This window comes from Stigmatopora argus, chromosome 23 (genome assembly GCF_051989625.1).
Source record: "Stigmatopora argus isolate UIUO_Sarg chromosome 23, RoL_Sarg_1.0, whole genome shotgun sequence".
Lineage (NCBI taxonomy): Eukaryota > Metazoa > Chordata > Actinopteri > Syngnathiformes > Syngnathidae > Stigmatopora > Stigmatopora argus.
Window position 1 is genome coordinate 7,850,491 of NC_135409.1, and position 27,116 is coordinate 7,877,606.

At 53.8% G+C, this 27,116-nt stretch overlaps 5 protein-coding genes across 16 annotated transcripts; 4 read left to right on the forward strand and 1 right to left on the reverse strand.

The window, feature by feature from the left end:
• Positions 1-201: 201 nt before the first annotated feature.
• Positions 202-5,995, forward strand: prkcq (protein kinase C, theta). 3 transcript variants are annotated; one of them, XM_077594556.1, is made up of 17 exons: positions 203-529; positions 1,454-1,726; positions 1,804-2,003; positions 2,097-2,157; positions 2,743-2,914; positions 3,004-3,035; positions 3,106-3,191; positions 3,257-3,386; positions 3,473-3,582; positions 3,652-3,745; positions 3,809-3,978; positions 4,166-4,339; positions 4,411-4,502; positions 4,577-4,639; positions 4,730-4,868; positions 4,964-5,281; positions 5,437-5,995. In XM_077594556.1, the coding sequence occupies exons 2-17, from the start codon at positions 1,609-1,611 to the stop codon at positions 5,581-5,583; spliced, it is 2,106 nt and encodes a 701-aa protein (XP_077450682.1). In that variant the 5' UTR covers positions 203-529; positions 1,454-1,608; the 3' UTR covers positions 5,584-5,995. The 3 variants fall into 3 exon arrangements, with proteins under 3 accessions (XP_077450681.1, XP_077450682.1, XP_077450683.1); XM_077594555.1 differs by having other exon boundaries at positions 202-529; positions 3,652-3,978; XM_077594557.1 differs by lacking the exons at positions 203-529; positions 1,454-1,726 and having other exon boundaries at positions 1,855-1,999; positions 3,652-3,978.
• tbc1d30 (TBC1 domain family, member 30) lies at positions 5,902-11,852 on the reverse strand. Of its 5 annotated transcripts, XM_077594548.1 has the most exons (14): positions 11,174-11,849; positions 10,515-10,679; positions 9,068-9,129; positions 8,879-8,944; positions 8,684-8,809; positions 8,431-8,616; positions 8,300-8,369; positions 8,102-8,200; positions 7,871-8,039; positions 7,691-7,796; positions 7,507-7,613; positions 7,289-7,419; positions 7,037-7,207; positions 5,902-6,921 (listed from the first exon to the last, which is right to left on the reverse strand). In XM_077594548.1, exons 1-14 carry the CDS (start codon positions 11,580-11,582, stop codon positions 6,179-6,181), a joined length of 2,610 nt encoding a protein of 869 aa, XP_077450674.1. In that variant the 5' UTR covers positions 11,583-11,849; the 3' UTR covers positions 5,902-6,178. The 5 variants fall into 5 exon arrangements, with proteins under 5 accessions (XP_077450674.1, XP_077450672.1, XP_077450676.1 ...); XM_077594546.1 differs by having other exon boundaries at positions 8,102-8,369; positions 11,174-11,852; XM_077594550.1 differs by lacking the exons at positions 10,515-10,679; positions 11,174-11,849 and adding an exon at positions 9,565-10,166.
• On the forward strand, positions 10,003-18,731 carry nup107 (nucleoporin 107). 3 transcript variants are annotated; one of them, XM_077594545.1, is made up of 29 exons: positions 10,004-10,162; positions 11,226-11,933; positions 13,094-13,147; positions 13,605-13,684; positions 13,762-13,851; positions 13,914-14,008; positions 14,074-14,209; positions 14,825-14,928; positions 14,992-15,107; positions 15,186-15,234; positions 15,322-15,393; positions 15,472-15,560; positions 15,632-15,707; positions 15,775-15,888; positions 15,989-16,079; positions 16,161-16,240; positions 16,322-16,381; positions 16,451-16,596; positions 16,660-16,708; positions 16,780-16,849; positions 16,922-17,037; positions 17,135-17,324; positions 17,389-17,495; positions 17,558-17,660; positions 17,725-17,885; positions 17,946-18,071; positions 18,139-18,255; positions 18,325-18,492; positions 18,558-18,731. In XM_077594545.1, the coding sequence occupies exons 3-29, from the start codon at positions 13,140-13,142 to the stop codon at positions 18,657-18,659; spliced, it is 2,715 nt and encodes a 904-aa protein (XP_077450671.1). In that variant the 5' UTR covers positions 10,004-10,162; positions 11,226-11,933; positions 13,094-13,139; the 3' UTR covers positions 18,660-18,731. The 3 variants fall into 3 exon arrangements, with proteins under 3 accessions (XP_077450669.1, XP_077450671.1, XP_077450670.1); XM_077594543.1 differs by having other exon boundaries at positions 10,003-10,162; positions 15,989-16,240; XM_077594544.1 differs by lacking the exon at positions 10,004-10,162 and having other exon boundaries at positions 10,530-11,933; positions 15,989-16,240.
• A 302-nt stretch (positions 18,732-19,033) lies between these two features.
• Positions 19,034-23,810, forward strand: mdm2 (MDM2 proto-oncogene). Of its 3 annotated transcripts, none has more exons than XM_077594326.1 (12): positions 19,034-19,296; positions 20,958-21,011; positions 21,172-21,246; positions 21,322-21,455; positions 21,531-21,583; positions 21,659-21,720; positions 21,800-21,875; positions 21,942-22,129; positions 22,490-22,630; positions 22,704-22,763; positions 22,847-22,976; positions 23,064-23,810. In XM_077594326.1, the coding sequence occupies exons 2-12, from the start codon at positions 20,985-20,987 to the stop codon at positions 23,477-23,479; spliced, it is 1,362 nt and encodes a 453-aa protein (XP_077450452.1). In that variant the 5' UTR covers positions 19,034-19,296; positions 20,958-20,984; the 3' UTR covers positions 23,480-23,810. The 3 variants fall into 3 exon arrangements, with proteins under 3 accessions (XP_077450452.1, XP_077450453.1, XP_077450451.1); XM_077594327.1 differs by lacking the exon at positions 19,034-19,296 and adding an exon at positions 19,324-19,892; XM_077594325.1 differs by lacking the exon at positions 19,034-19,296 and adding an exon at positions 20,149-20,603.
• Positions 23,811-24,419: 609 nt separating this feature from the next.
• Positions 24,420-26,851, forward strand: slc35e3 (solute carrier family 35 member E3). 2 transcript variants are annotated; one of them, XM_077593993.1, is made up of 8 exons: positions 24,420-24,549; positions 24,621-24,680; positions 25,148-25,587; positions 25,677-25,787; positions 25,978-26,136; positions 26,224-26,306; positions 26,457-26,541; positions 26,611-26,851. In XM_077593993.1, exons 3-8 carry the CDS (start codon positions 25,183-25,185, stop codon positions 26,710-26,712), a joined length of 945 nt encoding a protein of 314 aa, XP_077450119.1. In that variant the 5' UTR covers positions 24,420-24,549; positions 24,621-24,680; positions 25,148-25,182; the 3' UTR covers positions 26,713-26,851. The 2 variants fall into 2 exon arrangements, with proteins under 2 accessions (XP_077450119.1, XP_077450120.1); XM_077593994.1 differs by having other exon boundaries at positions 24,461-24,680.
• Positions 26,852-27,116: the final 265 nt, after the last annotated feature.

Sequence of the window (27,116 nt, forward strand, 5' to 3'; positions counted from 1 at the left end):
AAGTCAAAGGTGATATCAAACCAATAGAAAAATCGAATGTACATTTGATACAACCTCATCAATAGCATGTAGTATACAGCATATTATTCGACTTTAAGCTTGCACTGGGCTGCAGACACTGCCCTCGTGTGGTCAGTGGAAAAATCTCCAGTTGTGACTTGCCTTCATTTCACGTTTTTCTTTCTGCACTATCGTTTGACATGTCCATCCGTTGAGTGGCCAACTATGACTAAAAAGTAGATTGAGTACATTTTAAAACAATTCAAAATACAATATAGTAGTTGCATTAAAGAGCCATTTTGCAGGATCAGATGACATACAAATGGAAATACTACTACTAACATGAATGGCACAAGCCACCAAAATTTCAAATTGACATCCTGTCATGTGATTGCTGTGCATTTCCGCCTCTAATCCGATGGTCGTGAACGCAACACGGGCTGGAGAGTGACGTGTGTCAGTCACTGTCAGTCCACAACAAAGTCAATCTGCTTTGCCTGCCACCAGAGTCGTCCGTTATCTTCTTCAGGTTGGTTTTTTTTCTTCTTCCACCCCATTCATTCATCACAATTTTTATCCCATATAAGCTATATGTACTCTACACTAAATATTTGGTCTTTGAGCCAATATTTCAAAGAATATTTGGTCTTTGAGCCGATATTTCAAAGGGCGGGTGGACTCCCAAAAGCCCGCTTAAAGGTCTCCGGTGGCGGGGAGCGTGCTGGCATTTGACCTTCAGGGGCGGCGCGCCCGTCGGGCGGTCGGGTGTGGACGTGGCGCTCATCTTTCTATGCTTTGGAGGGCGCTTTGGCTCCATCCAATCCCAGTGGAAGGCGCTTGGCGCGAGCAAAGGGCCCCGTTTGAAGAGTCGTCCGCCGGCGCTCAAACTTGTCGAGTTGACGGGTCGCCAGAGAGGAAGTGAGATGCCTGCAGAGGCGACAGGAAGTTGCGCTGCCACGCTCAACGTTTACTAAAGTGCATGTGAAGACGGACCACTTCCTGCTACTACAATCTTACCGTCTTCCACTTTCACGTACGTCGTCCTTTGCTTTTCAGCGTCTTCTTTCTCCTCAAGTCCAAGTCTTCTCTTTTGACGGATCCCTTTCCTATCCTACCCGAGGCGGGTCCGCAAAACTCTCCCGCCATAGGCGTTTTCTCCCGTGTCATGCGTATCTAAACCCGTCCCAAGACCAATGTTCCCCATGTACGTTTCCTATTTCAGCTCTATTCTTGGAGGCGCGTGCGCATAGCGGTGTTCCTGGGATAGCGCGGCTAGCGGCACTTGCGGCAGACTTGGTGGCGAGGTTATGGCGAAAAGGCCCCTTTTTGGGGGGCTTTTGTTTGGATATAATGTCAAAAATTGGTCAGAGATGAGTCGGGGTGGGAAGACTGGAAAGAGCTCCTCATTGGTGGTTAATCCTGTCTGAAAATGTGTGTCGTGCCCTTTTTCTAGTTTGGACCCACTGATGTCACGACGCTCTTAGGGGCGCTTGGAGGCCGACCTCCTCTCCCTCTACTGCTCCTCCTCCTCCTCCTCATCCTCCTCCCCCTTCAGACCATCCTCCGTCATTGCCCGGCAGGACTTGCAGCGGCTTCGGCGCCGACGCCATGTCCCCCTTCCTACGCATGGGCTTCTCCAACTTTGAGATGGACCCGGGCCTGGAGTACCAGGAGGAGGTGCTCCACCCTTACTGCGCCGTCTACATGAAGGAGGCCTTCCAAACAGGTGGGAGGAGCAATCGAGCCAAAAGCCGTCTTATTTCCTCAACTTTTGGAAGCCAAAAAAAGTTGAATTTCCCGCAGAAAAGGGCCAGGTGTACAAGCAAAAGAAGCCCACCATGTACCCCCCGTGGAGCACCAGCTTTGACGCGCACGTGCACCCGGGCCGCGTCATGCAGGTGGTGGTGAAGGACCGCACGGCCCAGCTCAAGTCGGAGGTGGTGCTTTGCCTGGACGCCTTGGCCGCCCGCTGTAAGAAGGACGGCGGCAAGATGGAGATGTGGGTACGTACGTCCACCTCCACGCCGCCCGCCAAACGGCCCCGGCCGGCGCCGCCGCTCCAGCACGTCCCGTCCTTTTTTTTTTTCTGCTCTCAGTTGGAGTTGAAGCCGCAGGGACGCATGCTGATGGAGGCCAAGTATTACCTGGAGATCAGCGGTGAGTGGCTTGACATTCCAAATGCCGCTTTTTTCCAAAATGTAGACACGTCAGCTGGTTTCCGCTCACCCCAAGGGCTTTCCTCCGTGCGTCTACGCTCGGTGACGGACGGTAGGGAAGCGCCCTCGTGGTGTTTTTCTTTTTATAAATAGAATGACAGGTGGTAGGGCCACCCTGGAAAGGGCGCCGCACCCTGGGGGACTCCCATTCGCCGTTTTCCACGCTTTGGATGAATAAATGATTGAGTGGTTCGGACTTCAATGGGTTCTTGCTAACGCTATGCTACATACCTGTCAACCTCTGCCGATAACTGCCCTTATAAATGATTATGATTCCCCTTACAAACCCCCCAAGAACCTTACAAACAGGTACGAGTCGTACGGTGTTTGTAAGGTTTTTGGGGGGTTTGTAAGGGGAATCATAATCATTTATAAGGGCAGTTATCGGCAGAGGTTGACAGGTATGATGCTATAACGGATAGAAGCCACGCTAGAAGAATGACTACAGTTGATTATTTTTTCTTCTTTGCTCGCCTCTTCACCGAGCGTTTTGATCTGGGAGGCAAAAACGGTGGTTTGGTCGCAGATGCGGCGGCGGGCAAGGCCGACGACCACGGCGAGCGCGAGGGTCTGTTCGGCCTGCGTCACCGTCGCGGCGCCTTCAAACAGGCCAAGATCCACCTGGTCAAGGGTCATGAGTTCAGCGCCACCTTCTTCCCGCAGCCCACCTTCTGCTCCGTCTGCAAAGAGTTTGTCTGGTGCGCCCGCCGACTCGCTTTCTGCTCCGTCCTCTTTTTTTGCTCCTCCCTCCCGACCTTTAACGGCTGCGTTTTTTCCCGGCGGGCAGGGGTCTTAACAAGCAAGGTTACCAGTGCGGACGTGAGTGTCCCCGCCCCCCTCGACGCCGCGCCGTCGCCCGTCTGACGGCTCTCCCCGGCGCCCCCCGCAGAGTGCAACGCGGCCATCCACAAGAAGTGCATCGACAAGGTCATCGCCAAGTGCGCGGGATCGGCCGTCGACAGCAAGGAAACCAGGGTGAGCGCCGGCGCCCACGCCGACGAGGAAGACGCTGACGGGGGGCGCCACCTCTCGCGCGGCAGATCCACAAGGAGCGCTTCAAGATCGACATGCCGCACCGCTTCAAAGTGCACAACTACAAGAGTCCCACCTTCTGCCAACACTGCGGGACCCTCTTGTGGGGGCTGGCCAAGCAGGGGCTGAAATGTGAGGGTGAGAGGGAACGCTTCCACTCGGCGCCCGCCGTCATTTTCTCCGCCTTTGCGCGCCGTGCTCGTTGATGGCTCGCTGCCGCTTAGAGTGCGCCATGAACGTCCACCACAAGTGCCAGAAGAAGGTGGCCAACTTGTGCGGAATCAACCAGAAGCTGATGGCCGAAGCCTTGGCCGTCATCGAGAGCACGCAGCAGGTGGGACCCCGGGACGCCCCGCTCGGGCCGCCGCCCGGCGCTCACCGAGCGCCGTCCGTCGCCGTCTAGGTCAGGGGCGCCAGGGAAACGCCAGTGGTCCGTCGCGAGGGCCCCATCGCCGTCCCGCGGCCGGGAAGGGCTTCGCCGACGTCCCCCGTCAAAGGTACGCTCTCCGGGTACGCTCGGCGCGGCACGGCGCTTTCTGAGGCGGGGCCACATCCCGCAGAGGCGCGGGGTGGCGTTTCCTGGGAAGGACCGGCGCCGACGGAATTGGCGAAGGAGTCGGCGGCCGAGGAGGAGGAAGATCTTTGCCGTTGGCCCCAGCGCCATCCTCCCAAGTTCTCTTTGGACGACTTTGTCTTGCACAAGATGCTGGGCAAGGGCAGCTTTGGGAAGGTGAGGTCGCCGGACCGGTCGCCGGACCGGTCGCCGGACCGGTCGCCGGACCGGTCGCCGGACCGGTCGCCGGACCGGTCGCCGGACCGGTCGCCGGACCGGTCGCCGGACCGGTCGCCGGACCGGTCGCCGGACCGCCTGCCTCGCTTCTCCACTCTTCAACGACACCGCCGGTTGTTTTTGCCAGGTGTTTTTAGCCGAACTTAAAAAGAGCGCTCAGTTCTTTGCCATCAAGGCTTTGAAGAAAGACGTGGTTCTGATGGACGACGACGTGGAGTGCACCATGGTGGAGAGGAGGGTCCTCTCGTTAGCCTGGGACAACCCCTTCCTCACCCACCTGCACTGCACCTTTCAGACCGAGGTAATTCCTTCCCCGCCGCTCGTGCTCCAGCCATGCGGCAAGGTCCAGTCTGGTCCTTCGGTCCCGTCCAGGAGAACCTGTTCTTCGTGATGGAGTACTTGGACGGAGGAGATCTGATGTTCCACATCCAGAAGTGCCACAAGTTTAACCTGCGCAGATCCACGTAGGTCCTTCCCCCCCCCTCCGTCTCGGAGCGTCTCCCGGGAAGCCGGCCTCCAACTCGCTCTCCTCCCGCAGATTCTACGCGGCCGAGATCGTCTGCGGCCTTCAGTTCCTGCACTCCAGAGGAATCATCTACCGGTGGGGGGGGGGAGAGGAGAGGCGCGGGCGGGGGTCTCTCGGGTAAAGGATTTCCCACCTCATTTCTTTCCTGCCCGCTTTCATTTGAAGGGACCTGAAATTGGACAACGTGCTGCTGGACGGCGAGGGACACGTCAAGATCGCCGACTTTGGCATGTGCAAGGAGAACATATGGGAGGAGGCCAGGACGTCCACCTTCTGCGGGACGCCCGACTACATCGCCCCCGAGGTGACGGAGCTCCCTCGGAACCGGCGGCCCCGGCGGCCCTGCCGACCCCGCCGACCCCGGCCGGCCTCACGGACGGACTCGTCTGGTGCCTTCAGATCCTGTTAGGCCAGAAGTACAACAGCTCGGTGGACTGGTGGTCCTTCGGCGTCCTGCTCTACGAGATGCTGGTGGGCCAGTCGCCCTTCCGCGGGCGAGACGAGGAGGAGCTCTTTCAGTCCATCCGCACCGACGACCCCGCCTACCCCCGCTGGCTGACCCCGGAAGCCAAGGACATCCTGATCCGGCTCTTCGTCAGAGAGCCCGAAGAGCGACTGGGCGTCAAGGGAAGCATCCGCTCGCACGGCTTCTTCGGCGCCACTGACTGGAAGGCGCTGGAACAGCGCAAGGTGGCGCCTCCCTTTAAACCCACCTTGGTAGGTTGACCACGCCTCACCGATAGCCTGCTAATTAGGATTCATATGGACCGGGAGACGGTAGACTAAGAGCGCTAAATAGAAGTAGCCAATAGCGTTGCTCTTTGGCTAGCTGGCCAAAGACCATTTCACCAAAAAGCATGAATTCCTCGCAGACGTCCCCCGGCGACTGCAGCAATTTCGACAGAGAGTTCACCGACGAGAAACCGCGCCTGTCCCGCGCTGACCGGATGCTCATCAACAGCGTGGACCAGACCTGCTTCCGGAACTTCTCCTTCGTCAATCCGGGCGTGCTGCGCTAAAGCACCCGACCCTCCCGCGACCGACGCCGTGAGGAAAAACGGACGGACCGGTCGCTTCTCGCTCCGATAAAGTCCGAAATGTCAGCTTGGTAGCAATTCCCACCGCCTGGCAAAACGTTCTTAATTGGGCTAGCTGAATTATCGGTTAGCGTCTCCTAGCGTCAACTGACTTTTGTTTACATGGAATGTCTTAGCTTAAGAGAAAGGGCGAATGGCGTCAATTGTTTTGGGGAAAATGCACTAAGTCAGGGGTGGGAAAACTATTCCGGAAAGTGCCGCAGTCAGGTGCTTCTCGCAGCACAACCCCCGCGGGTTCAACCACTTTGTTCAGTATTTTAATAGCGCATTAAAACCCAACAAAAACCGCCCAAAAGTCTCCTCTTTGAAATTGTCCATACAAACTTCTGCCGAATGCACCTTTTATTTGTGTGTACGTACATTCCTTGCGGCGATGAACCGTCGCCATCACATTGGGCTTCCAAACAAAAACGTCCGTGTCTTCACGGGAACGAGCCAATGCCTTTGGTGCGCTGCGCCGCGCTACTCCACGCTACTCCACTTTGGCGGCTCTCCCGCCGGAGGAGGCCACGTGTTCTCAGCGTCTCCTGGGAGTGCCGCTAAGATGGCGGCTGAGCTGGGGGAAGCTGACGGCGGGCGTCCTGGAGGAGGGGCCGTACAGGCCCAGGCTTCGAGCGGCCGCCGACTTTCTGGGCAGCTTCACGCACGGGAAGGGCGAGAACATTTGCGGCTTCGCCGCCGGGGAGGAGGACGCCGGGCAGCCGGGAGGAGGCCAGGAGAGCCGTGCCGCCGAGGGCGACCGCGTTTCCGAGAAGCCTCCGACCGGGGCGGACGACGAGGACGGGGATTCGGGAGAAGAGGACACCGTCGCCACCGCCTCGGAATTTGACACTTCTTGCGCCGTCGAAGAAAGAAGAGGGACGGGCCGGGTATCCAAAGTGGGGCTCCAATCTGGGTCTTCCAAGCCCGCCGAGCGCAGACCCAACCGCACCTCTTCCACCTCAGCCGGGGCGTGGGGCTCGGAGGGGACGCCGTCGGCCGCTTCCGATTCGCCGCTCTCCTCGTCCAGCGGCTCCGACTCCCCCGAGCCCGGGCGGGCTCGGGCCGCGTTCTGCCGGTGGGCGCGCACGTGGGCTCGCCAGGGAGACGCCGCGCCCTCCCGGGACCCGGCGGAAGACACGCTTCCGTCCGAGTGCCGGGAGCCGCGAGCCCGGGAGATGGGCGGGGCCCCGCGGGCTTTCCGCCCCAGGAGCAGGTGGTTGATGACGGCGCCGGACGGGTTGAGTTGGGACGGGGAGACCCGGGTGCCGGGACACTTGTCTGGAGGGACGTGGAGTTCCAAAGATGTTAGCGTGGAGCCCCGGTCCCGGAGCCGGAGCCGGAGCCCAGGCCCCGGGGCTCCGTCCGGGACCCGTCGCCCGTCGCTCGGCCCCACCTGCGTGCACGCAGAGCCTGGTGGACTGCTGCTGCTGCCGCCTCTTGATGCGAGCGTACTGCTTCTTGAGCGCGTGGACGTCCGTGCTGGTTCGCTCCATCAACGCGCCGTGGACGGCCGCCTCGTGTTCCGGCCCGGCTCCTCCCCCGACCGCGCTCAGCTCGGCCACGTCTGCGGGGACGCATCGTCGGTCTCGGCGGGGGCGGCGGCGGCGGGTGGCGATCGTCCGTGGCCTCCCGTGTCACCACTCACCTTTCAACCGCTGTTGGTGTCGCCGCACCTCCGGCGCCAGCAGACCCCCGAGCGGCCCCAGACAACCGAGCACCGCCGCCGCCACCGCCGCGTCGTCGTCGGCCACCGCCTCGTCGTCGCTCTCCCAGCCGCTGGCGAGGAAAGCCAACCAAAGCGGTGAGCGCGGCTCCTACTTTGGAGTGGGCCCGCTTGGCTTTTGGCTTTTGGCTTCTTCCCACCTTCCGTTGAGCTTGAGCGAGGCGGGGAAGGGCGTGATGTTGTACGTGTACTTTTCCCTCAGCTCGGCCAGCTGAGGGAAGGGGAAGGCCGCCATGCCGTAAACCTCCTGCCAGAGATTTGGTGGGTTGAAAGGGTCCCCGAGCTGAGCTAGTCTCGCTCCGCCTTGCCCCGCCCGGTCCCAACCTGCATGAGCCGGGCGGGATCGACAAGGCGGCGCTCCAGCATCTCCCGGGTGAGACGACCCATGGTGCTGTAGAAGTCGTCGGCCGTCTGACAGCACAAAATCCTCCTGGCGGGACGGAACGGACAGACGGATGGACGCCCAGTTTCCAGGACGGCCCGCCGCCGACGCGTCTCACTCACTCGCCGAGTCTTTCCCAGATGGCGAGAGCCACTCGGAACAAGACCTCCGAGCCCTCGAAGAAGACCGAGTCCCAGATCTTCAGCACGGCGGGCGCCGGCAAGCAGGTGGCGAACATGGTGAGGAACCACTGCATGGTGAAGACGTTGGTCAGCGGCGGCTCGTAGCTGCCTGCCGGAAAGGAAGGGGCCGTCACAAGAACCCGAAAGAAGGCGGGCCGCCGAGCGTCCTACCTCCCGCCTCCTTGTAGGCCTCCCTCTGGAGGCGGTGCAAATGTCGGGACAGCCGGGGCAGCTTGACGCGCAGCAGATCTCGGAACACCGCCATGTCCACTGCGGGGGGCCGGATAGAGGTCAGGTGACGCCCGACCGAAGAAGGTCCCCGTAAAAAGGCGCTGCCGAGGAGGCGTAAAACCAAAAAACTGGGAAAACCTGACAGCGCGCGGAGGTTGTTGGCAAAGTAGCTCTCTGGCAGGACTTTGTCGATCAGGTAGATCATCAGCTGCGGATGAGAGCGGGACGTCAACGAGGGGGCGTGTTCACGGGAAGAGGCGCGCCCGCACCTTCAGCGCGTCGCTCTCGTCCCCTTGCGTCACCACCAGGATGAGCGCGGCCAGCACGTTGAATCCTTGGCAGTAGCCCACCGTTTTATTCCAGCGGGCGTACGCTAGCAGAACCCGCTTGAGGACCACCCGGTCCAGCTCTCCCTCCTGGCCGCAGTAAGAACTGCAGCCCGTGCGGTGCAGGTCCTGCGCGAGAAGACGCCGTCGAGACCGCGCTCCGGCCAAAAACCTTGGCCTCGCTCAAACCCGCCACCTTGACGATTTGGACGCCCAGAGAGTCGTCGTCCGGGTTGCTGCGCTCGTTGAAGGCGAAGCGGAGGGTCTTGTCCCAGTCGATGGAGATGCTGTGAAGGTACTGGTCGGCGAGCGTCAGCCACACCTGCGCACACGTGCGTCAGTCGTGCGCACGGTGTCGGCGCCGTCCGACGCGTTGGCTCGCTCGACTCACCCGCTTTCTCCATTCCTTGGGAATGCCGGTGGGAAGTCTGGCCACGGCTTTGAGGGCGTCGTACCACTGTGGTGCAAAAAAAAAAACACATTCCAAAGTCAGACTGGCTTTTAAATAATCTGTCTTAAAGGCAACAAGAAGAAAAAGCAAAAGAAATACGACCACGTGTAGAGTTTGCAGGAGACCTACCTGCTGGAATCCGTTCTTTCCAACCGAAGGCTCAATGGTGAACTTCAGCCTCGTGTCCACTCCTGTGCAGACAAACGCATCCCAACGTTAACCGATTGGCCGCCATCGTCAATGCTTATCTTTCATGGCTGTTAAAAAGCAACACTTCAATCAAGGGGATCATTGTTTTAGGACTTGTTTTGAAAGTAGGGCCATCAAAAGACGAGCACTTCCAATTCAAGCCTTTCTAAGTCGGCGAATACCTAAAAACAAAGAGAGGACAACCTGCTTGATCGGTCTCATACGTTCGAATGTCCGCCATTCCACTTTATTTTTTTTCCAATCGACTTGATCCGCTTTCTTGGAAAGAGGATTAAGTCGTGCGAAAGCCACGCCCACTTGACTACGGTCGCGCGTCCTCATTTTGAGCCCTGATGACAAAATACTGATCGACTGTTTTGTTAAGTGACGTCACCGCACCGTATAGTATTCTAATGGCCGTCGCGCGCGCGCGTCACCTGGCTCCAGTGTGCACAGCAGCCTGGGCGCGCTCCTGGATATTCCGTTTCGTTTCCTCAGGACGCTGCTGATGATGTTGCCTACCCCGCCCGACGCCGACGACGCCGGGTGCCGCTGTCGCTGCCGACCGGCAGCTCGGAACCTCCTGCAGGCCGCCGCCGAATCGTCGTCGTCGTCGGCGGCGACGGCGACGGCGACGGCGACGGCGGCAGAAGCCCCAAGTCGCTCCTGTCGCATAGTGAGCCTCCAAAGACCTCAGCTCATGGTAGGAGACTGTCCGTTTTCATTTTTCACCCAAAATCGATTTCAAAATCCCATTAGGAACGCTTTAAAAATGACCAGTATTGCTGCTGCGGATGATGCTCAACATCGCTTCTTCCTCATCCTCTTCCTCCTCTTTTTTGTGCTTGTCATCAGGAGGAAGTACAAGGATGCAGGAAGAGGAGGAGCATCACTTGCTTCAACCTGCTCACCTACGCCCAGAAGCCCGTCGACTGGCGGTTCGTATTGACTCCTATCTGGTGGTACGATTCGTATCACAGGTCACGATTCGATCCCGCTGATTGACAGCTATACCGACCGCCACGGGGCCAAAAGGCAAAATGAACTTGAAATTCGAGGGAGGCTATTACTGTCCACTTTTTCAACACACGTTGTCAAATTGGATATGGGACTTTAGCTGGCCAACGGCACCCTCGTGCGGTCGACCATGGTTACTACATGAGAGGGCAGAGCGGCTGACTGCTAGTGGACGCGAGTGGATGGGCAGCCGCCCATTGCTTATTTCCACCCAAAAACATACGGGGAAAGGTCAATTCAGACGCCAGCTATTGGCCGATTCGAGGTCATCTCCATTTCCCTCCAATCATTTGAACCACCAATCCGTCCCGGTTCAAACGATCGGACGTCTATCGCCGTCAATGGCGCTCAAGGACCAGCGTTCTCTTACGTCGTTTCTGCGAGACGGCTTGCAGGCAAGCGGTGATGATGTCGTAGTTCTTCTGCAATTTGTACACCAGTCGGTCTCGCCGCCTCAACTGGCGGATCAGCTTGGCCGACTGGACGCCCGTGCGGTATTTCACCTCCTGGATGATGGCGACCAGTTCCTCGGGGCCTATAGACAGATAGATTTAAAAAATATAATGATACGGCAGAGATGACGAATAAAAGAGCCGTCGCCGCGGCGCCTGCGAAAAACTCAGGAAGTCCGACGATGGGTGTCTCCATTGTTTAACTTGACCGGAGGGGGTGTGGGGGAAGCGGTCACGTGACTTCTGGACAAACACACGGGCATTTAGCAGCTGTCAACGCTTTCATTAGCGTTTCCCCCCTTCAAGTCTGATTTCAGAGTGTTTTTAGACCAATTCCAACTCCTCGAGGAGCGCCCCCTGCCGGCCCGGAGATTGAGACGCTGATGGAATTTAGTGTTAGTGTGCTTTCCATCTAGTATCCTCCAAACCGGCAAGTGAAGGTTCGCAATTTGTGCTGCGACGGTGCATTTTGCCCACGCGTGTTACTTTGACGCATCATTTCCCACTTGGAAAATGAAAAGCGCAATAAAAGGCAGCAGACGTGACAATGCAGCGAGGGAGCCAAGCGCTCGCTCACCTTTGCGGGACAAATAGTTGACTTGGTGCCTCCTGGTGTGTTTCTCTTGGAGCTCCTGCAGGAATCCGGAGCCGGCGTTGCAGCGCCCCTGGAAGGCTTCCGGTCCGGACGCCTCGGTGGAGCTGTCCCAGCTGTCCACGTTCCTCCTGCCGCCGTACGTGTCGTACAGCTCCACCAGCAGGCAGTCGACGATGGACGTCCTCGGTGAGGTGATCTCGTCGGGATCCGCCACCAGAAACAGAGGCATAGGCAGAGAAGGAGGAGCAGGAGCAGGAGGAGGAGGAGGAGGAAAAGTAGGCGAGTATTCGACCGGGGCGATCCACCGCTGGAAGCCGCTGAAGTCCTCGGATCGTTCGCATATGTCGTCTTCCAAAACTTGTCCACCATTCCATTGCACATCGGACTCCATGGCGGAGACGTTTGGCGAGTTGCTTCTCGCGCGCGCGTAGCCTCCTTGTTAACTTTTGCTCAAGTTGCGATGCATCTCGGCGCCGCGTTTTGCCACTAGGGCCATTTGAGCCGAGCTGAGCCAAGTCTTTTCCCACTTCCTCTCTCAATCTTTGCGCTCGGCCCACTTTTTGATCATCATCCTTCCAAAGTTCGGCAGGCACGACAGGTGCGACGACTTTTGGCGACCAATCAGGGAGCACTTCCAAAAAAACACAATAGCTACCAATGAGAAGGCAGCAAGGGATCAACCTGCCCGACTTCCTTCCTGCGGCCACGTCGCCTCGGTTTTTTTATGGCGTTCACACAGCACGTAAGGCCATCTGATCGCTAGTCGGAAATCAGGTTAACTGTTTAGTATGACTAACACAACGTGGGGAGATCATCTTTTAAAAAAATGAAACAGGGGCACCCACGCACACACAAACACACGCACACAAAAAAGAAAAAGAAAAACATCAATTCCAAAGAGAGTCTACAGTCACAAACACATTTCAATGAGTTTTAATAATGGGCCGAACTTCAAGACAAAACCAGCATTTTTGTTGTTGTTGTAAGCTCTGCAGTTTGCACGACACTTGAAAAACGTGATAGTTGACATGTCGCGCTGGCGTCATCATATGTGTTTGTTTTAATGTGGATGCTAGACGTTTCAATACTTTTCCAGGAGAGCCCACCTCACTTATTAATAATAGTATTGCCAAATGTCAATGTCTCAAAGTTTGTTAAAGTTCCGGGCGCGTTTTGATGACGTTTGACAAAAACGGCTGCGTGGCGAACAAACGTAAATCGATTATCTTTTGCCGTCCTTTGCACTGTTTTACGCTACTGTCAACTTGTATAAAGCTTCTGAAAAAATTAAAAGGCTCAGACTCATTTCATTGTCAAAAGTGTTTGAATGAAAAGACATCAATGTGGCATATAGTCTTGCTGTCTCGCATTTCATCTGTATCCCTTGCCATGTCATTTTATATTGTCTGTTTTGGGGACGTGTAAGGAGCACGTGATTTAATACTCTTGTTATAATAAACGCGGCTTAATTGCTTTTCAAATGGGTCTTTTACAATGTCAAAATTCGAATGTTAGATTGTGGAGTGGCGCGATTTTATGGCGTCACGTAACGCTGCTCAATAGAATGCCGATTTATGCCAGTGCGTTTAACATTTGACATTTAACACACTATTCATGGGTACAATTAAAACATTTTCATCTGTGTTTTTCCAAATCTTTTGCGGGCTTTTCAAGCACTTTTAATGGGTTTATTTTTAACATTTTGGCCTGTTTATTTTTAACATTTTCACCGATCTTTTTCAAATCAAATTTCAATCAGATTGGTTGAATGGTTTAGAAAATCCCCTATTCACTCAATGTTAAATAATACGTTACTGGCTAAATAGCCCCTGGGACTATTTCACCGGTTACCGGCTAATGAGCCACTGCCTTATTTAAACCCATCCTTTTTTTTCCACGAAGAAGAAGCTGTTGAACCTCGAGGAGCGGGAAGTGACACATTGCTAAAATGGACAGGTAATAACATTGAACTTTATGTATCCCACAAAGCTTTTATCATTTTAACATTCAGACCGTCTGTCGCCGCGTCACCCGTCAAGGTTTTGGTGAAGCTGAAAGCTTGCGTAAACTAAATCAAGTTATGTTGCAAAGCTTACCGGGCTAAAGATGCTAACGCTGCCCCCCGTTCACAATAATAGGGGAAGCTAACATTGTGAATACAGTAATGGTTCGCGTATCTTCTGTTTCAGTCTCTCAAAGTTCAGTGAGACTCAACTTTAGAGAACTAAAGTGCAGTCATGCACGTGAAGTTACCGGTACATATTGTCACATAAAAGCATATTTGATAGTAGAGTTCCAATATTTTATTTGAGAAGCTATTTTGGAAAAAGGACCTGTCGATTAAATTCTTTTTTTATTAAAATAGTTTTTTCGAGCGAGTGTAAAAATGTTTCTGTTTCGTGTACTCCTTTAGGGCGAAAGACGAGCTGCCGTCGCCGGTGGTCCGAGACGACTTTGTGACCGTTGCGGCATGTCGAATGAAGAAGGTGGCATGTATCCTTGAGAAGTGGCTTTTACGGCCACATAGCTTTCTCGTCTCCACGGTGGTTTTCCTGAGCGCGTTGCCTCAGTTCTGCCGCCGGGCACCGGCAGTCCCGTCATTTCTGCAGTCACGCCGGCCATGTCGAGAATCGCGGCCGCCTCACTCTTCGGACAAGCGGGTAAGGCGCCAAAAGTTGGAACCTTGGTGGCTCTGAATGAGAAGGCTACGTTCTTCCTCCAGTAACTCCCGGGATTATGGATATTTCCACCATTTTGGCATCCGCTGGCCAAACCCCTCGCTTTACGCGCACGCCCAAAAGCACAATGGGCACTCTGGTGAGAAAGCAAAACAAATCTTTGGGCTATTGGGCATAATGCGACAACGGCCTTGTCGCTGGTAGAATTTGGACGACAGCGACTGGACCACCAGCCTGCACGCCTCCCCCGCGACGGATCTGGAAAACACCAGTTTATTCACGGAGGACGTGGGCCCTCTCGCTTCGGCCTTGCTGAAGGAGGACGACCCCGGAGAAGCCGGTGAGCAATGTTCCCTCTAATTTTTTGTTTGTCTGGGCAGAAAGACAACCTCCCTGAGCACACTGACATACCTGTCAACCTCTGCCGATAACTGCCCTTATAAATGATTATGATTCCCCTTACAAACCCCAAAAAAACCTTACAAACACCGTACGACTCGTACGGTGTTTGTAAGGTTTTTTGGGGGTTTGTAAGGGGAATCATAATCATTTATAAGGGCAGTTATCGGCAGAGGTTGACAGGTATGCACTGAGTACTGGTGTGAGCAACATCATCATTGCTCGCTATGGCCACACCTGTATTACACCTGCCATAAGCAGGTGCATGTCTACTACACATAAATGACATAAATGATTTAGTAATAATAAAATGTAATGATTAATATCTATGAATGGGTGGCCCGGCAGATGAGTGCTTCGCGCGTCGGCCTCACAGCTAAAAAAATTTAAAAAATGGGATTTTATTTTGTGCGCTCTATGATTTGCTGTGCGCAGAGAAGACGAGAGTAGTGCGCGATTTCGCACGCGCGCAGCTTAGAGGGAACGTTGACGGTGAGCCCGACAAACCCGACTCGACTTGACTTTCCCTCCGGTATTTTGCTTTGTGCGTCCACAGCCGCGACCAGTCTTTTCCCAGAGTTCCTGGCGTCCTTTTTGAAGCACTCCTCCTCCGCCGTCTTCGACCTGCTCGAGGATTACCAAGCCCTCTGCCGGGATAAGGTGGCTAAGCTCCGCCTCTAGGCGCCCCACGCCAGTCGGGTGACTTTGTTCCCGGCGTCTCAGGTGGAGGTGCTGCAGTCGGTGGTGCTCCGAGCGGGTCGGAGCAGCAAGACGGCAGGAGCGCGCTGGCTCCTGCAGCAGGAGTGCAACACCTGGAGACTGATCTCCTCCCTCTACAGGTGGACGGACGCTTGACTGCGTGGGATCGGCGGCGGCTGCGCTCAGCCTTACCGCTCTCTCTACCTGTCTTTCTTCAGGGATCGAGTGCAGTTGGCGATGGAAGACGACATGCTGGTCGACGGGACTGTGAGCCATTGAACGTATTTCCACGGGAATTCGACTCTTCCCGTCCGTTGGAGCGGGAAATTTGAAGACTTTTCCCTCGTTACGCAGACGCTGAACGAAAGTGAAAAAATGGCGGTGGAGAAGCTATTCCAACGCGACGCGGTCGTGCGTCAAAGTCAGGTAGCAAAGCGCCCGAGCCCGCCACACGGTCGTCACGCTCGGGCTCGCTGACGGACGACGACGGCTTTTTACACCTAGCTGGTGGTGGATTGGCTGGAAAACATCGCCAAGGATCAGATGGCAGACTTTTCTGATAACATCGAGTATTACGCCAAAAATGTTTGCTGGTGAGTTCGCCGTCGGCCGCCAAACGTATGCGACAAGCGTGTACGTGACATTCCACACAATTTAAACACAGGGAGAACACGTTGCACATGTTGAAGCGGCGAAACCAGACCAGCGATGGTTCCGCCTATCACCTGGTTACGGAGCTGGTAAGGCACGTTACGGCGACGGTCGAGGATGGGTGCCATTTTTGAATGCTTTGAAATGCCCGGTCAGGACCCGGACGCGCCCTTGCGCCAGCGACGACCCCTCGCCGACCTGGACCAGGAAGACGATGTGCGCATGCTCAAGACGCTGTTCACGCTCATCCGAGCTGGAATGATGGAGGAGGTAGTCGCGGGATCGATTCCGGACGGGAAGGCTGGCCGGTGTGTGGGAGGGCTCTGGCTTTCTCAAGGTACTCTCAATCTATTCTCCCATTGTCGTTCAGGCACAGAGGCTGTGCACGCGCAGCGGTCAGGCCTGGCGAGCTGCCACCCTGGAAGGCTGGAAGCTCTACCACGATCCCAACATTAACTCTGGTCCTCTTTCGCCTCTCGCAAACAAGTGGCCTTCCGCCGTTTCATCAAGCTCACTTCCGAGACATTTGTTTCCCTCCACAGAAAGTGCGGCCTTGCAGCCGGTTGAAGGAAACCCTCACCGAGGCATCTGGAAGGCCTGCAGTTGGAGGATGGCTGAGGAGGTTCGCCACGAGCCCTCCTTTTTAAACCGGCCCGTAATGCAAATTGCTTGAAACCTGTTTGTTTGTTTGTTTGTTTTTTAGGAGCAGCTCAACAGATACGAGCGAGCCATTTACGCCAGCCTGAGCGGAAACCTGAAACCCGTAAGATGGGAGTCGCCGAGGGCTTCTAGTTGACGCGAGCGTGCTGAGGTGGTGTCGCTCGCTTCTTAGGTGTTAGCCGTGTGCGAATCGTGGGAGGACTGCGTGTGGACGTACTTCAAAGTCATGGTGGACACGCTGGTGGAAAAGCAGCTGATGTCGTTGGGGATGGCCCACCAAGAAGTGGAGAACTTGCCACGGGAATACCTGGAAGCCAAGTACGAAACGCGCCCGTGCGTTTAGTCAGGAAGTTGCCCTGAATGAGTCGCTTGTCTCCTCAGCTGGACAATGGAAAAAATCTTTGAGGAGCTCCAGGCATCGAATTCAAAGGTAAATTGGAGCCCCAGGTTGCTGCGGAGATCATACGATAGAAGATGCGTCATCTTTTCTTGTGTCACTAGAGGGTGTTGGAAGAGACGCGAGAGCACTATCACCTCATTCAGAAGTTTATCATCCTGGGAGACCTGGACGGTAACCATTCCTTTTCCTCGTTCGTCCTGGGCCTGCCGCGGAACTCGTCTGAGCGCCCAAAATTGCTCTCAGGTCTTCTGGACGAGTTTTCCAATTGGCTGGCGGCGTCGGCGCCGCTCCCTTCGCATCTGCTGCGGTTCATGAGTCACCTGCTGCTGTTTTTCCACTCCATGGGTTTAGCCCTGAAGGTACGGTGACAAAGGGGAAAAGCCTTCCACGCTTCCGAAGGCGGGTGGTACGGCGGGCGTTCAAATAAACCGACCGGCTCACGACCTTGTCCCGAAGGAGGACGTGTGTGTGGACGTGCTGAAGGCCTACGTGAGCCTGCTGGTCCGGGAGAGGCGAACGGAGCTGGTGGCCCGCTACGTCAGCCAGCTGCCGGCCGACCTGGCCACCGCTCACTACGCCGCTTTCCTGGAGACGCTGGAGCAGCCGGAGCTTCGCCCCCGCTGCCTGCACCTGGCCACGGAGGCCGGTGGGAGCGCCACGTCGGCTCCGGTCGCTATTGGGCAGAAATGGAGACGTTTGCGTCGTTTTAGGTTTGGACGTGGCCGCCGTGACCAAGCTGGTGGTGGAGACGGTGCGGAAAAGAGAGGACGCCGACTTGACGCACCCCCGGCAAAATTTGGAGGCGGGAACCACAAAGGTTGGTTTTCAAGTGGCAAAGCAGGCACGGGGCCCCGTACCACTCGCGTTCCACTCCCACAGGAAGACCAAAATAAGATCGACGTCATCGACTGGCTCCTGTTCGACCCGACCCATCGAGCCGAAGCCCTGAAGCAGTCCAACGGCATCATGAGGAGATTTCTGGGTAGAAAACGCCGGTGACCCAAACGCGTGATCGTGCCACCCACTGCTCGACCTTACCTTCCCAGCTCTGGAGAAACACGACGCGGCCAAGGCGGTCTTCTCCAAGGTTCCCGAGGACTCCATGAGAGAAATCTACTGCCAGTGGTCCGGGCCGGGCCAGACCTCGCCGTTGCCCGCCGAGGACGAGAACGCCATCAGAGAGCACCTGTGCATCAGAGCCTATCTGGTCTGCCCAAATGACCGCTTTTTGTTCTCGTTCCCGACTCGAATGTAAATGTGCTCCCAGGAAGCCCACCAAGCCTTCACCGAGTGGTTCGCTCACAGTCGAGTGGCTCCCCAAAAGCCCACGCCTTTGCCAGAAGTGAAATTTACAGAGCGGGTGGCCAATGAGATGAAAGAAAAAGAGTACCAGGTAGGCACGAGCGAACGCTTCGCCCATTTCCGGCTGCTAAAAAGCGCTTCCTCCATCTGTCCGTCAGGCCGCGCTGGCCGCCTGGTCTAGCCGCCTGGACGCCCTGACCGAAGACGTGAAGGAAAGAATCTATAACGTGCTGCTGTTTGTCGACGGGGGCTGGATGGTGGACAACACGCAGCAGGTGGGCAAAAGCGGAGGTGCACCCGAAGCCATTGACTCTCGCCTATGTGACGGGAAATGCTTTTGCCAGGATTCGGAGCAAGATGCAGAGCGTGCCCACCAAATGTCGGCGCTGCGCTCGCTGTGTCTGCCCCGCCTCACCTTTCTGCTGCTCAGCGTGCTGCAGAGCTCCGCCAGACACCAGGAGGCCCTTTGGCTCGCCGACATCCTCTCGTCCGACCATTATCGGCTCTACCAGGTGAGCTCGGTGCCAGCTTCTCGCGCCGCGCCCAAAAGCTGATGCCGGCGTTGTGCACATTTCAGGTGTTTTCCAAAGAGGAGCTGAGACGCTTCCTCCTCAAGTTGAGGGAGTCTTCGCTGGCGCTCTTGGACGAGGGACTCGACCCGCTGGGCTATGAGCTGTGAAAATCCTCATGTTGTCTCTTTTTGTATACCTGTTCTTTTAAATAAATTGTTGGGGTAAAAAAAAGAAGCTCATTCCCTGTATTGGTTGCTTATTTGTGCCAGGAGAAATATTTGTACTGCAGTCAAAAGAAGTTTCAGTTGATTTAGGTAACTGCTCATACAATAGCTCCAAATCTTGATGACGTGGGAAATCGGTCAGGAGAAAACAAGCGGCTGGCTGATGAATACGTTTGAATTATCAGGGGAAATTGGATTATTTTACAGTACTACTCTAAGCGTACTTTTTTTCTAAGTCCTGTGGCGCGAAAATGTGATGCAATTGCAGTGGTTGGCCTCAAGGGTCGCTGTCGCGGACGTTAGAGAGTAAACAACCAAGAGGGTCGCTGTCGCGGACGTTAGAGGGTAATGAACGAGAGTCTCCGAGAGGAGCTTAAATTGTCGCACCTGTTTTTTGTTAAATCACAAATTGGCCATAAGACGTTCACTGGACGAAACGCGTAGGGATACTCATGAGACTCACGATATTATCAAATATGATGTAATGTGCATGTAATAGATTGCATTTGATAAAGGTGGCGTTTGTGCGTAGTAGGCCGCGGAGCCTTGGACTTTCTTGGCTGACCCAACGTAAAGCAACGTGAGTTGAGCATGTGTCGCATGTGTTTTATTGAGGATGCATCATAGCCATGCGGTAACTGAAACTAACAAAACGTTTTGTTAAATGGATTCAGGCGAAATAAATTCCAAGTTTCGACTCGGATTAGCCCACGTTAGCATAATGGACGCCTCGCGTGTTGTCTCAGTGGGCCTCGTTTTCACTTTGTAACGGGTAGAGACAGTTCACAAAGACAACGTATGCGTGTTTGAACGTTTAATGCGCCGAAAACAGCATTTTGTGACTTTTATTTGCCTTTAGCAACTTATAATGTTCGTTTTGTTCTACGCATGCGCACAGCCAGGAACTCAATGTTTTTTTCGTTCGACGCATGTGCACAGCCAGGAACTCATAATGTTCATTTCGTTCGACGCATGCGCACAGGTAGGAACTCGTAATGTTTGTTTCGTTCGACGCATGCGCGCAGCCACTAGCGGGAAAACAAGTCCGGGCATATTCCCCTCTCGTGTATGACGCAGCGGACTAGGCACGCCTCTGAAAGATGCTCGGAATTGACGCCGATAGAAGTCGAATACGAGTGAACTGGAAGCGTCAAAGGCAGTTGTCAAGTTACAAAGGTGGATTTATATTAAATAACAAAAAAATGAATTCGTTGCGACTACCGTTTACGGGAAACTTCAGTAGATATGGGTGCCTTGAAGGCATGTTTTAGTGTATTCCGTGGCACAAATGTGGCATTTGCTTCAGAAATCAAATCAAAAGCCTTTACTGTCATTATATACCACTGCGTATAACAAAATTGGTGAATAGAACAGATTTTTTATCAATTAAAGTTTGTGTTTAAATGATTTTCGACTGTAGTGTTCGCAAATCAAGTGGTTGTGTTCCTTTACAGTGAAAAAGTCTGGATTTTGTTCCTGTTCTGGGGTTTCACTGTTACTGTTTCTATTTTTAAAAACGGCATATTTGTCCTGTTAACCAGCTAACCCAGTTAGTTACTAGTTAGCCTGGGTTGGAATAGTGATGAGTCATAACAGACTAGTCCCGGCATGTCCGTGTAAAAAAATTGTATTATTTAATCAGCTGTTCCAACCCCGCTCGTGCCCCTGAGTCAGCTGGAACGGCTCTGATTGGCGGAGGAGACGTGACTGCGTCACGGCGTCTACTCGCGATCCAGTCTAGCCCTGACATGTCCTGGATGCACACTATAAGAGCGAGGCTCCCCTCCCCGAGGCTCTCTGACTGCTCTGCACTTTTAACTCTTTGCACTATTCATTTGGGGACGGTTTACACGCAGAGGCTTTTGGACTCTATTCTTTTTAATCATGGTATGGTCTGTCATTTGTATTTTTCCCCGCAAAAATACCTTTTAAAAACGGTTTACTCTTGTCGCGAATAGCATTTTCTGCGTATTTACAGGTATTTTGCTCAAAATGGGATGGCGATGTCACTTCTGATGTGATACACTCAGAGCTTTTAATCAAAGCCTAGCTAAGCTTTATTCAAATAATTTCATTTGCAGTTAAATCCAGTATTTAGTTTCCTTTCGTGTTACAAAATGTAGACCGTAAGTTAACCTAGAGCCATCAATTCATTGACCCAAAAAAAATACTGACTTTTGGTGATAGAAGTGATGCAAAGTCGAGCAAGCTTTTCTTGACGTCCTGTGTGTTTATGTGCAGATTGTTTCTCCGGCAACTGATGACAAGATGGACCACTCTAGTGATTGCAGACTTGTGAGTGTGACTGGAGTCTCTCTCTCTCTCATCTCCTTTCAAGTTATCGTGCATTTGAATAAAAATCATGGCTTCAGGAGTTGTTAGAAGCCATTTCTGTTAAGAATATCAGTGAGACGCATTGACTTATTGCTCGCCGTTTCCCCTTTTTTGCGTTCAGGTTCGTCCCACGCCGCAGTTAGCCGATTTGCTGAAACAAGTGGGCTCCACCAAAGATGTTATGCCCATGCAAGATGTAAGTCGGAAGTCAAGATTTTCAAACACCACAGCTACTAACGCATCGCTAACGGGTTGTGCAATGCGCCGTTAGGTGACGTTCTACGTGGGCAAGTACATCTCCATGAAGGAGCTGTACGACAAGGAAGAGCAGCACATTGTTCGTTGTGCTCAGGACCCGCTAGGAAACATCATGGGCGTGGAGAGCTTCTCTGTCAAGGAACCTCGGTGAGACGCGCTCGCCAGCCACCACGTTGCCCGTCCAACTTGGGCTCACCATTTTCCACCCGATCTCCGGGACAGGGCTGTGTACGCCAAGCTCAACAAGAACGTTGTGACCGTGAGAAGAAGCCAAGGCAGGGCATCCCGTTGAAACAAAAGTCCTCATTTACGCAGAAGCGGTTGTAACAATTGTTGTCCATCCTCTTCAGGTCCGTCTCCCGACTCTTCCGGTGCTTCCGGCAGCCTGGACCGGGCTCCGCAAGCTGAGCAGGTACAAAAAAAATGTCGTGGAAATGAAGCCATTGACAGTTAACCCGAGGCCATCCTTACTTTACCTTCCCTCACCTCAGGAGCCGGCAGCCGAGCCCATCCCTTCTTCTGAGAGTGGCAGACGCCGCCGCTGGAGCTCCAGGAGCAATGGCGCCGGTCAGTCCGCCTCGGCGCGTCCCGTCCATAACGTGAGCTTTAACACCGGCGTGGCGCCCCCCTCAGGTCCCTCCATCGACTTACCGGTTGATGACGACGACGACGATGCGGACGGAGACGAGGGGCACGGCGTGAAAAGGGGTCGCTCGGACAACTACCCTGTTGTTTTTCATCGCACCTACTCCTGGTACCTCATTGGTGGACTTGATGCAACAGAGAGACTCAACGACAGCCAGGCAGAGAGCCAGAGTGTTGTGAGTTAAAGAAAAACAAACCAAAATGACAAACACTGACCTCATTCGTACATTGGATTGGATTGGATAACTTTATTCATCCCGTATTCGGGAAATTTCATTGTGACGGTAGCAAGAAAAGTAGGCATATTTATAAGTTAGACAGTACAGTCAAAGGCCGCAGAACAACAAAGCAAAAGCAAAAAGTACAAAGCAAATCAAAGTCAATGGGATCATTAAGAATCACCAAATCATTAAGACAGAAAAGCAGCAAAAACACAAAACGAGCTACGAGTCTCGGTAGCAAAAACGGACAGACTCAAAAAGACGTAAAGTTGGACAAAAACTGGATCCATGCAATTCTCAACTTCCTTTGTGAAGGCGGGCCACTCGGATGTGACGGACAGCACCCTGGCCGACGACTCGGACGACGACGACGACTTCAGCGTCGAATATGAGCTGCGATCCTCCGATCCCGAGGAGGAGGAGGACGACGACAGCTCCCTGTCCGCCGATTCTGACGTAAGGCCACGTGCAAAGGCTCGCTTGAATCGCGGGGCAAACCCATCTGAAGCTTCTGTCGCCGGCGCAAAAGGTGTGTGAGCTGACGACCCTGGCAGACGACTCCGATGACGACACGGAGATCACCGAAGCCGTGAGTAGCGGACGCGGGCCGGCTCGGGCGGGACCGACGCGCGCAACTGACTTGAGGGCGGGGGGGCTCGTGCTCATCGGCAGGACTTCTGGCGCTGCGAGGAGTGCACCCAGTTGAAGGTGCCTCTCCCGAGCAACTGCATGCGCTGCTGGTGCCTGCGCCAGGATTGGCTACGCCAGGCCTCTTTGACCGCCGCGCCGGCAGATGCTACCGGTGGGTCCCGCGAGCTCTGCCGCCAAATGTGTGCGTGTGGCAAGAGGCACGAGAAGTTCAATCGTCTCCCTCCCCCGTTGGCCGAAGGTTCCGACGCCGCGGAGGGCGTGGACGTGCCGGATGGCAAGACGGTCAGCCGTGGCTCTCAGACCTCGCGCCCGTCGTCCTCCTGCAGCTCTGCTATGTCCCAGGAGCGAGCGTGCCCCGCAGATTCCGGGCCCCCGTCCGTCGTCGTCGTCGACGACAGCCAGGAGCCGGGGGGAGGCCCGGCGGTTTCGGCCGCGGCGGAGCGCGGCCTTTCGGCCGACATGCGCCTGCCCGAGTCGTGCCTGGAGCCTTGCCTGATCTGCCAGTCCCACCCCAAGAATGGCTGCATCGTCCACGGCAAGACGGGCCACCTGATGTCATGCTACGCCTGTGCCCGCAAGCTCAAAAAGCGCAACAAGCTGTGCCCCATGTGCCGCCAGCCCATCCAGGCGGTGGTCCTCACCTACTTCGGCTGAGCGGTTTGGCCCCTCCCTTCGTCTCGTGACGAAAAGTTCACGTTAAGTTCGCCTACCTCAGATGAGACGCGACCCTCAGTTCCCTCGGGTCAGAATGTTCTAGAAGCCGTCGAGTGCCGTTGCACGCTCTTTAAATACATCGATCGACAGGCAGTTGAGTTGAGTTCAGCAGCAATAAGCCGACCAAAGCAATTGTGCGCCTTCCTCTGTTTGCCCCAGAGTTTGGCAATGTTATTTATGTTCTGCACAAGTGCACTTTGTTTGAAAAGTTCTATTCAGAGTTCTTATGTTTTATATGTTAAATAATAAATAAATATGTTCGTGTTCATTAGATTTGTCCGTGCGTATTGCTTTGAAATATAATCCCCTATTTGTCGTAAACTAGAGCAGAAAACCTGACCATTCAAATGTTAAGGCGGTGGCTCCTTAGCCGGTAACCGGTCAAATAGCCTATATGGCCCCATATGGCTATTTAGCCGGTAAGAATTCGGTGTGGGGTAAATAGTAAGAAACTACAGCTACGGAGCCACTGCCTAAATAATAGTCATTAAATCCCTATTCACCTAATGTTAAAATCTATCAATTGGCAATAAGACATCAAATTTCAATAAGATTGGTTGAATGGTTTAGAAAATCCCCTATTCACTCAATGTTATATCATAGGTTACCGGCTAAATAGCCCCTGGGACTATTTGACCGGTTACCGGCTAAGGAGCCACTCACTGCCTTTAAATAAAGTTCAGTTGAAAGTTAGTCGGGCACGACTGTTTTATAACAAACATGGAATAAACATTTTGTTTTTATCCCGTAAAAATTGCCACGATCTTAAAAAGAAACCCAGACTAATTTTGAAAGATGGTTTTATACTTTTAGACGTTTTTGTTTTAACGTTTTATTTTGACTCGTGTGGCGCTGTTGTTCACACTCCACACCAGTAGGTGGCGGTAATGAAGGCAAACCCCCTCATAGAATGGAAAAATAGGGAATACAAAGCCGTCTTTTTAATGAAAACCTGTCTCGCTCCAGGGAGCTCTGGGGTCCAACTACGCCGCGTCAAAAGTTGCAATAAGGTTGGGTGAGCTTTCAGCTTTGACTGCCCCGGAAAAAAAGACGTGTCACTTTCCTCATATTTGCCAATCAGACTCGCGGAGAAGCCGTCCGAGGACCAGTAGAGCCCCCACTCACAAGATGAGGACCTCAGGTAAGAGAATGAAACTTTTCCGGCTGCGTGGCAGAATTCTTTGGTAATTGGAGGTCACGCTGATGAAATCTCGAGAGCACTTTATCGTGCATTTTCCAGTCCAGGATGATTCCGTATTTGAGGGAATGCTCGGGCCAGATTCATACCTGTCAACCTCTGCCGATAACTGCCCTTATAAATGATTATGATTCCCCTTACAAACCCCCCCAAAAACCTTACAAACACCGTACGACTCGTATGAGTCGTACGGTGTTTGTAAGGTTTTTGGGGGGTTTGTAAGGGGAATCATAATCATTTATAAGGGCAGTTATCGGCAGAGGTTGACAGGTATGCAGATTGCTTGCGTTTGGCACGGAAGAATCCTGTTTCAGCGCCATTGAGGGCGATGGAACGATCCAGTCCAAACGGACAGGACGTTCGTCGCCGTCAATGGCAGCTAAAGGTGCGCCGCTCGACTCTTGCCACAGTTTGAAGGATCGAAGGAGTAAAGGCGGCGCCAGCGATGGCTGGCGAGAAGTTGCTCAGCCTCCCCGCCAACCGCCGCATCGCGGTCGGCCTGTTGGCCAACCTGCTGTCGTCCATCTGCATCGTCTTCCTCAACAAGTGGATCTACCTGCACTACGGCTTCCCCAACATGACCCTGACCCTGGTCCACTTCGCCGTCACCTGGCTGGGGCTGTACGGGTGCCAGAAGATGGACGTCTTCTCGCCCAAACGTCTGCCGCTGCGCCGCATCGGCTGGCTGGCGCTCAGCTTCTGCGGCTTCGTGGCCTTCACCAACTTGTCGCTGCAGAACAACTCGGTGGGCACGTACCAGCTTGCCAAAGCCATGACCACGCCCGTCATCATCTTCATCCAGACGGCCTTCTACAACAAGACCTTCTCCACCAAGATTCAACTGACCCTGGTCAGGTTTCCCCCCGTCGCCGCGCTGTCCCCTCAACGCCCACTTTGTCCTGATTCATCTTGCTTGTTTTTGCTCTCCAACCCGTGCAGGTGCCAATCACCTTGGGCGTGATTCTCAATTCGTACTACGACGTGCGTTTCAACGTGCCCGGGACGCTTTTCGCCACCTTGGGCGTTCTGGTGACCTCACTCTACCAAGTGGTGAGCCGCCAAATTTCTTTTGCTTAACTGCTCGGTCTGTAAGATCGATTAAGAACAAATCAAGGGATTCCTCCAGTACGAAAAGTTAGGGGGATGAGGCCAAAGGTCACTCATGTCAGAAAAGGGCCTTTTCTGTGCAATTCTTTAACTTTTTTTCTATCCATCTGTCTCTTTTCCGTTTTTTTTTTAGTGGGTGGGAGCAAAACAACACGAGCTCCAGGTGAACTCCATGCAGCTCCTGTACTACCAGGCTCCCCTGTCATCAGGCTTCCTGCTCATCATTATCCCCTTCTTCGAGCCGCTCGGGGGTGACGGGGGAATATTCGGACCCTGGTCTCTACCAGCTCTGGTCGGCTGCTTTTTCTGCCCGACTCGCATTGGGCCTTTGTTTGTATTGAATGTGCTTTGCGTCCTCTTTTTTTTTCTTCCCCCCCAGTTGACTGTGTTTTTTTCTGGAGTCGTGGCCTTCCTGGTCAACCTGTCCATCTACTGGATCATCGGAAACACGTCGGCTGTTACGTATCCTTAAATTAGGGCAGCCCAGTTCAATCCATTTTTGGGTTAGGGATTGGACGCCCGTCGCAGTCGGTGGCAGTGAATGAGCCAAAGGCGTGGTGGTCAATTTGTCAACGTGCCCAATTTTTTTGTCCTTGACTCCAAGTTTCCCAGCTACAACATGTTTGGCCACTTCAAATTTTGCCTAACACTGGTGGGCGGGTACGTTCTTTTTCAGGACCCGCTGTCGTTCAACCAGGTGAGCCTTCGGTCACAAAATGTGTTAGTTGCTTCCAAACGACTGACGACGGCCGTGTGACTCCTTCAGGCTTTGGGGATTCTTTGCACCCTGGTGGGAATCTTGTCATACACGCACATCAAGCTCGCCGAAATAGAGGAGGGAAAGAGTCGGCTGGCTCAGAGACCTTAAGTCCACCGACAAGTCAATCACAGAATCAGGGACTTTTTATTTTTTTTCTACGGATCTATTTTATCCAATGAATTTTTGCAAGAAATGAGTGGCATTCCACCCCTCCCCCCCACCTAAAAATAAAAAGGGTTTAAGGCAGTGTCATGTCATTTCTTTATGGGTGATCTGTCTTTTTACACGGCTAGAGTTGCAGGGTAAAACTTGTGGAAAATTTGAAATAATCCATAATTGATCACTAAATGATGTAAATCTGGCAGTGATCCAAACTCAAAGGAAATGCTTTATCCATGTTGTACTAAGCTAATGTGATAGCTTGTATTGTTTAAATTGGACGTGTTTATCATCGTAACGTGTGATCTCATTTGGTTGAAATGTAAATTTGATGTTAGCATGAAATGGATTAA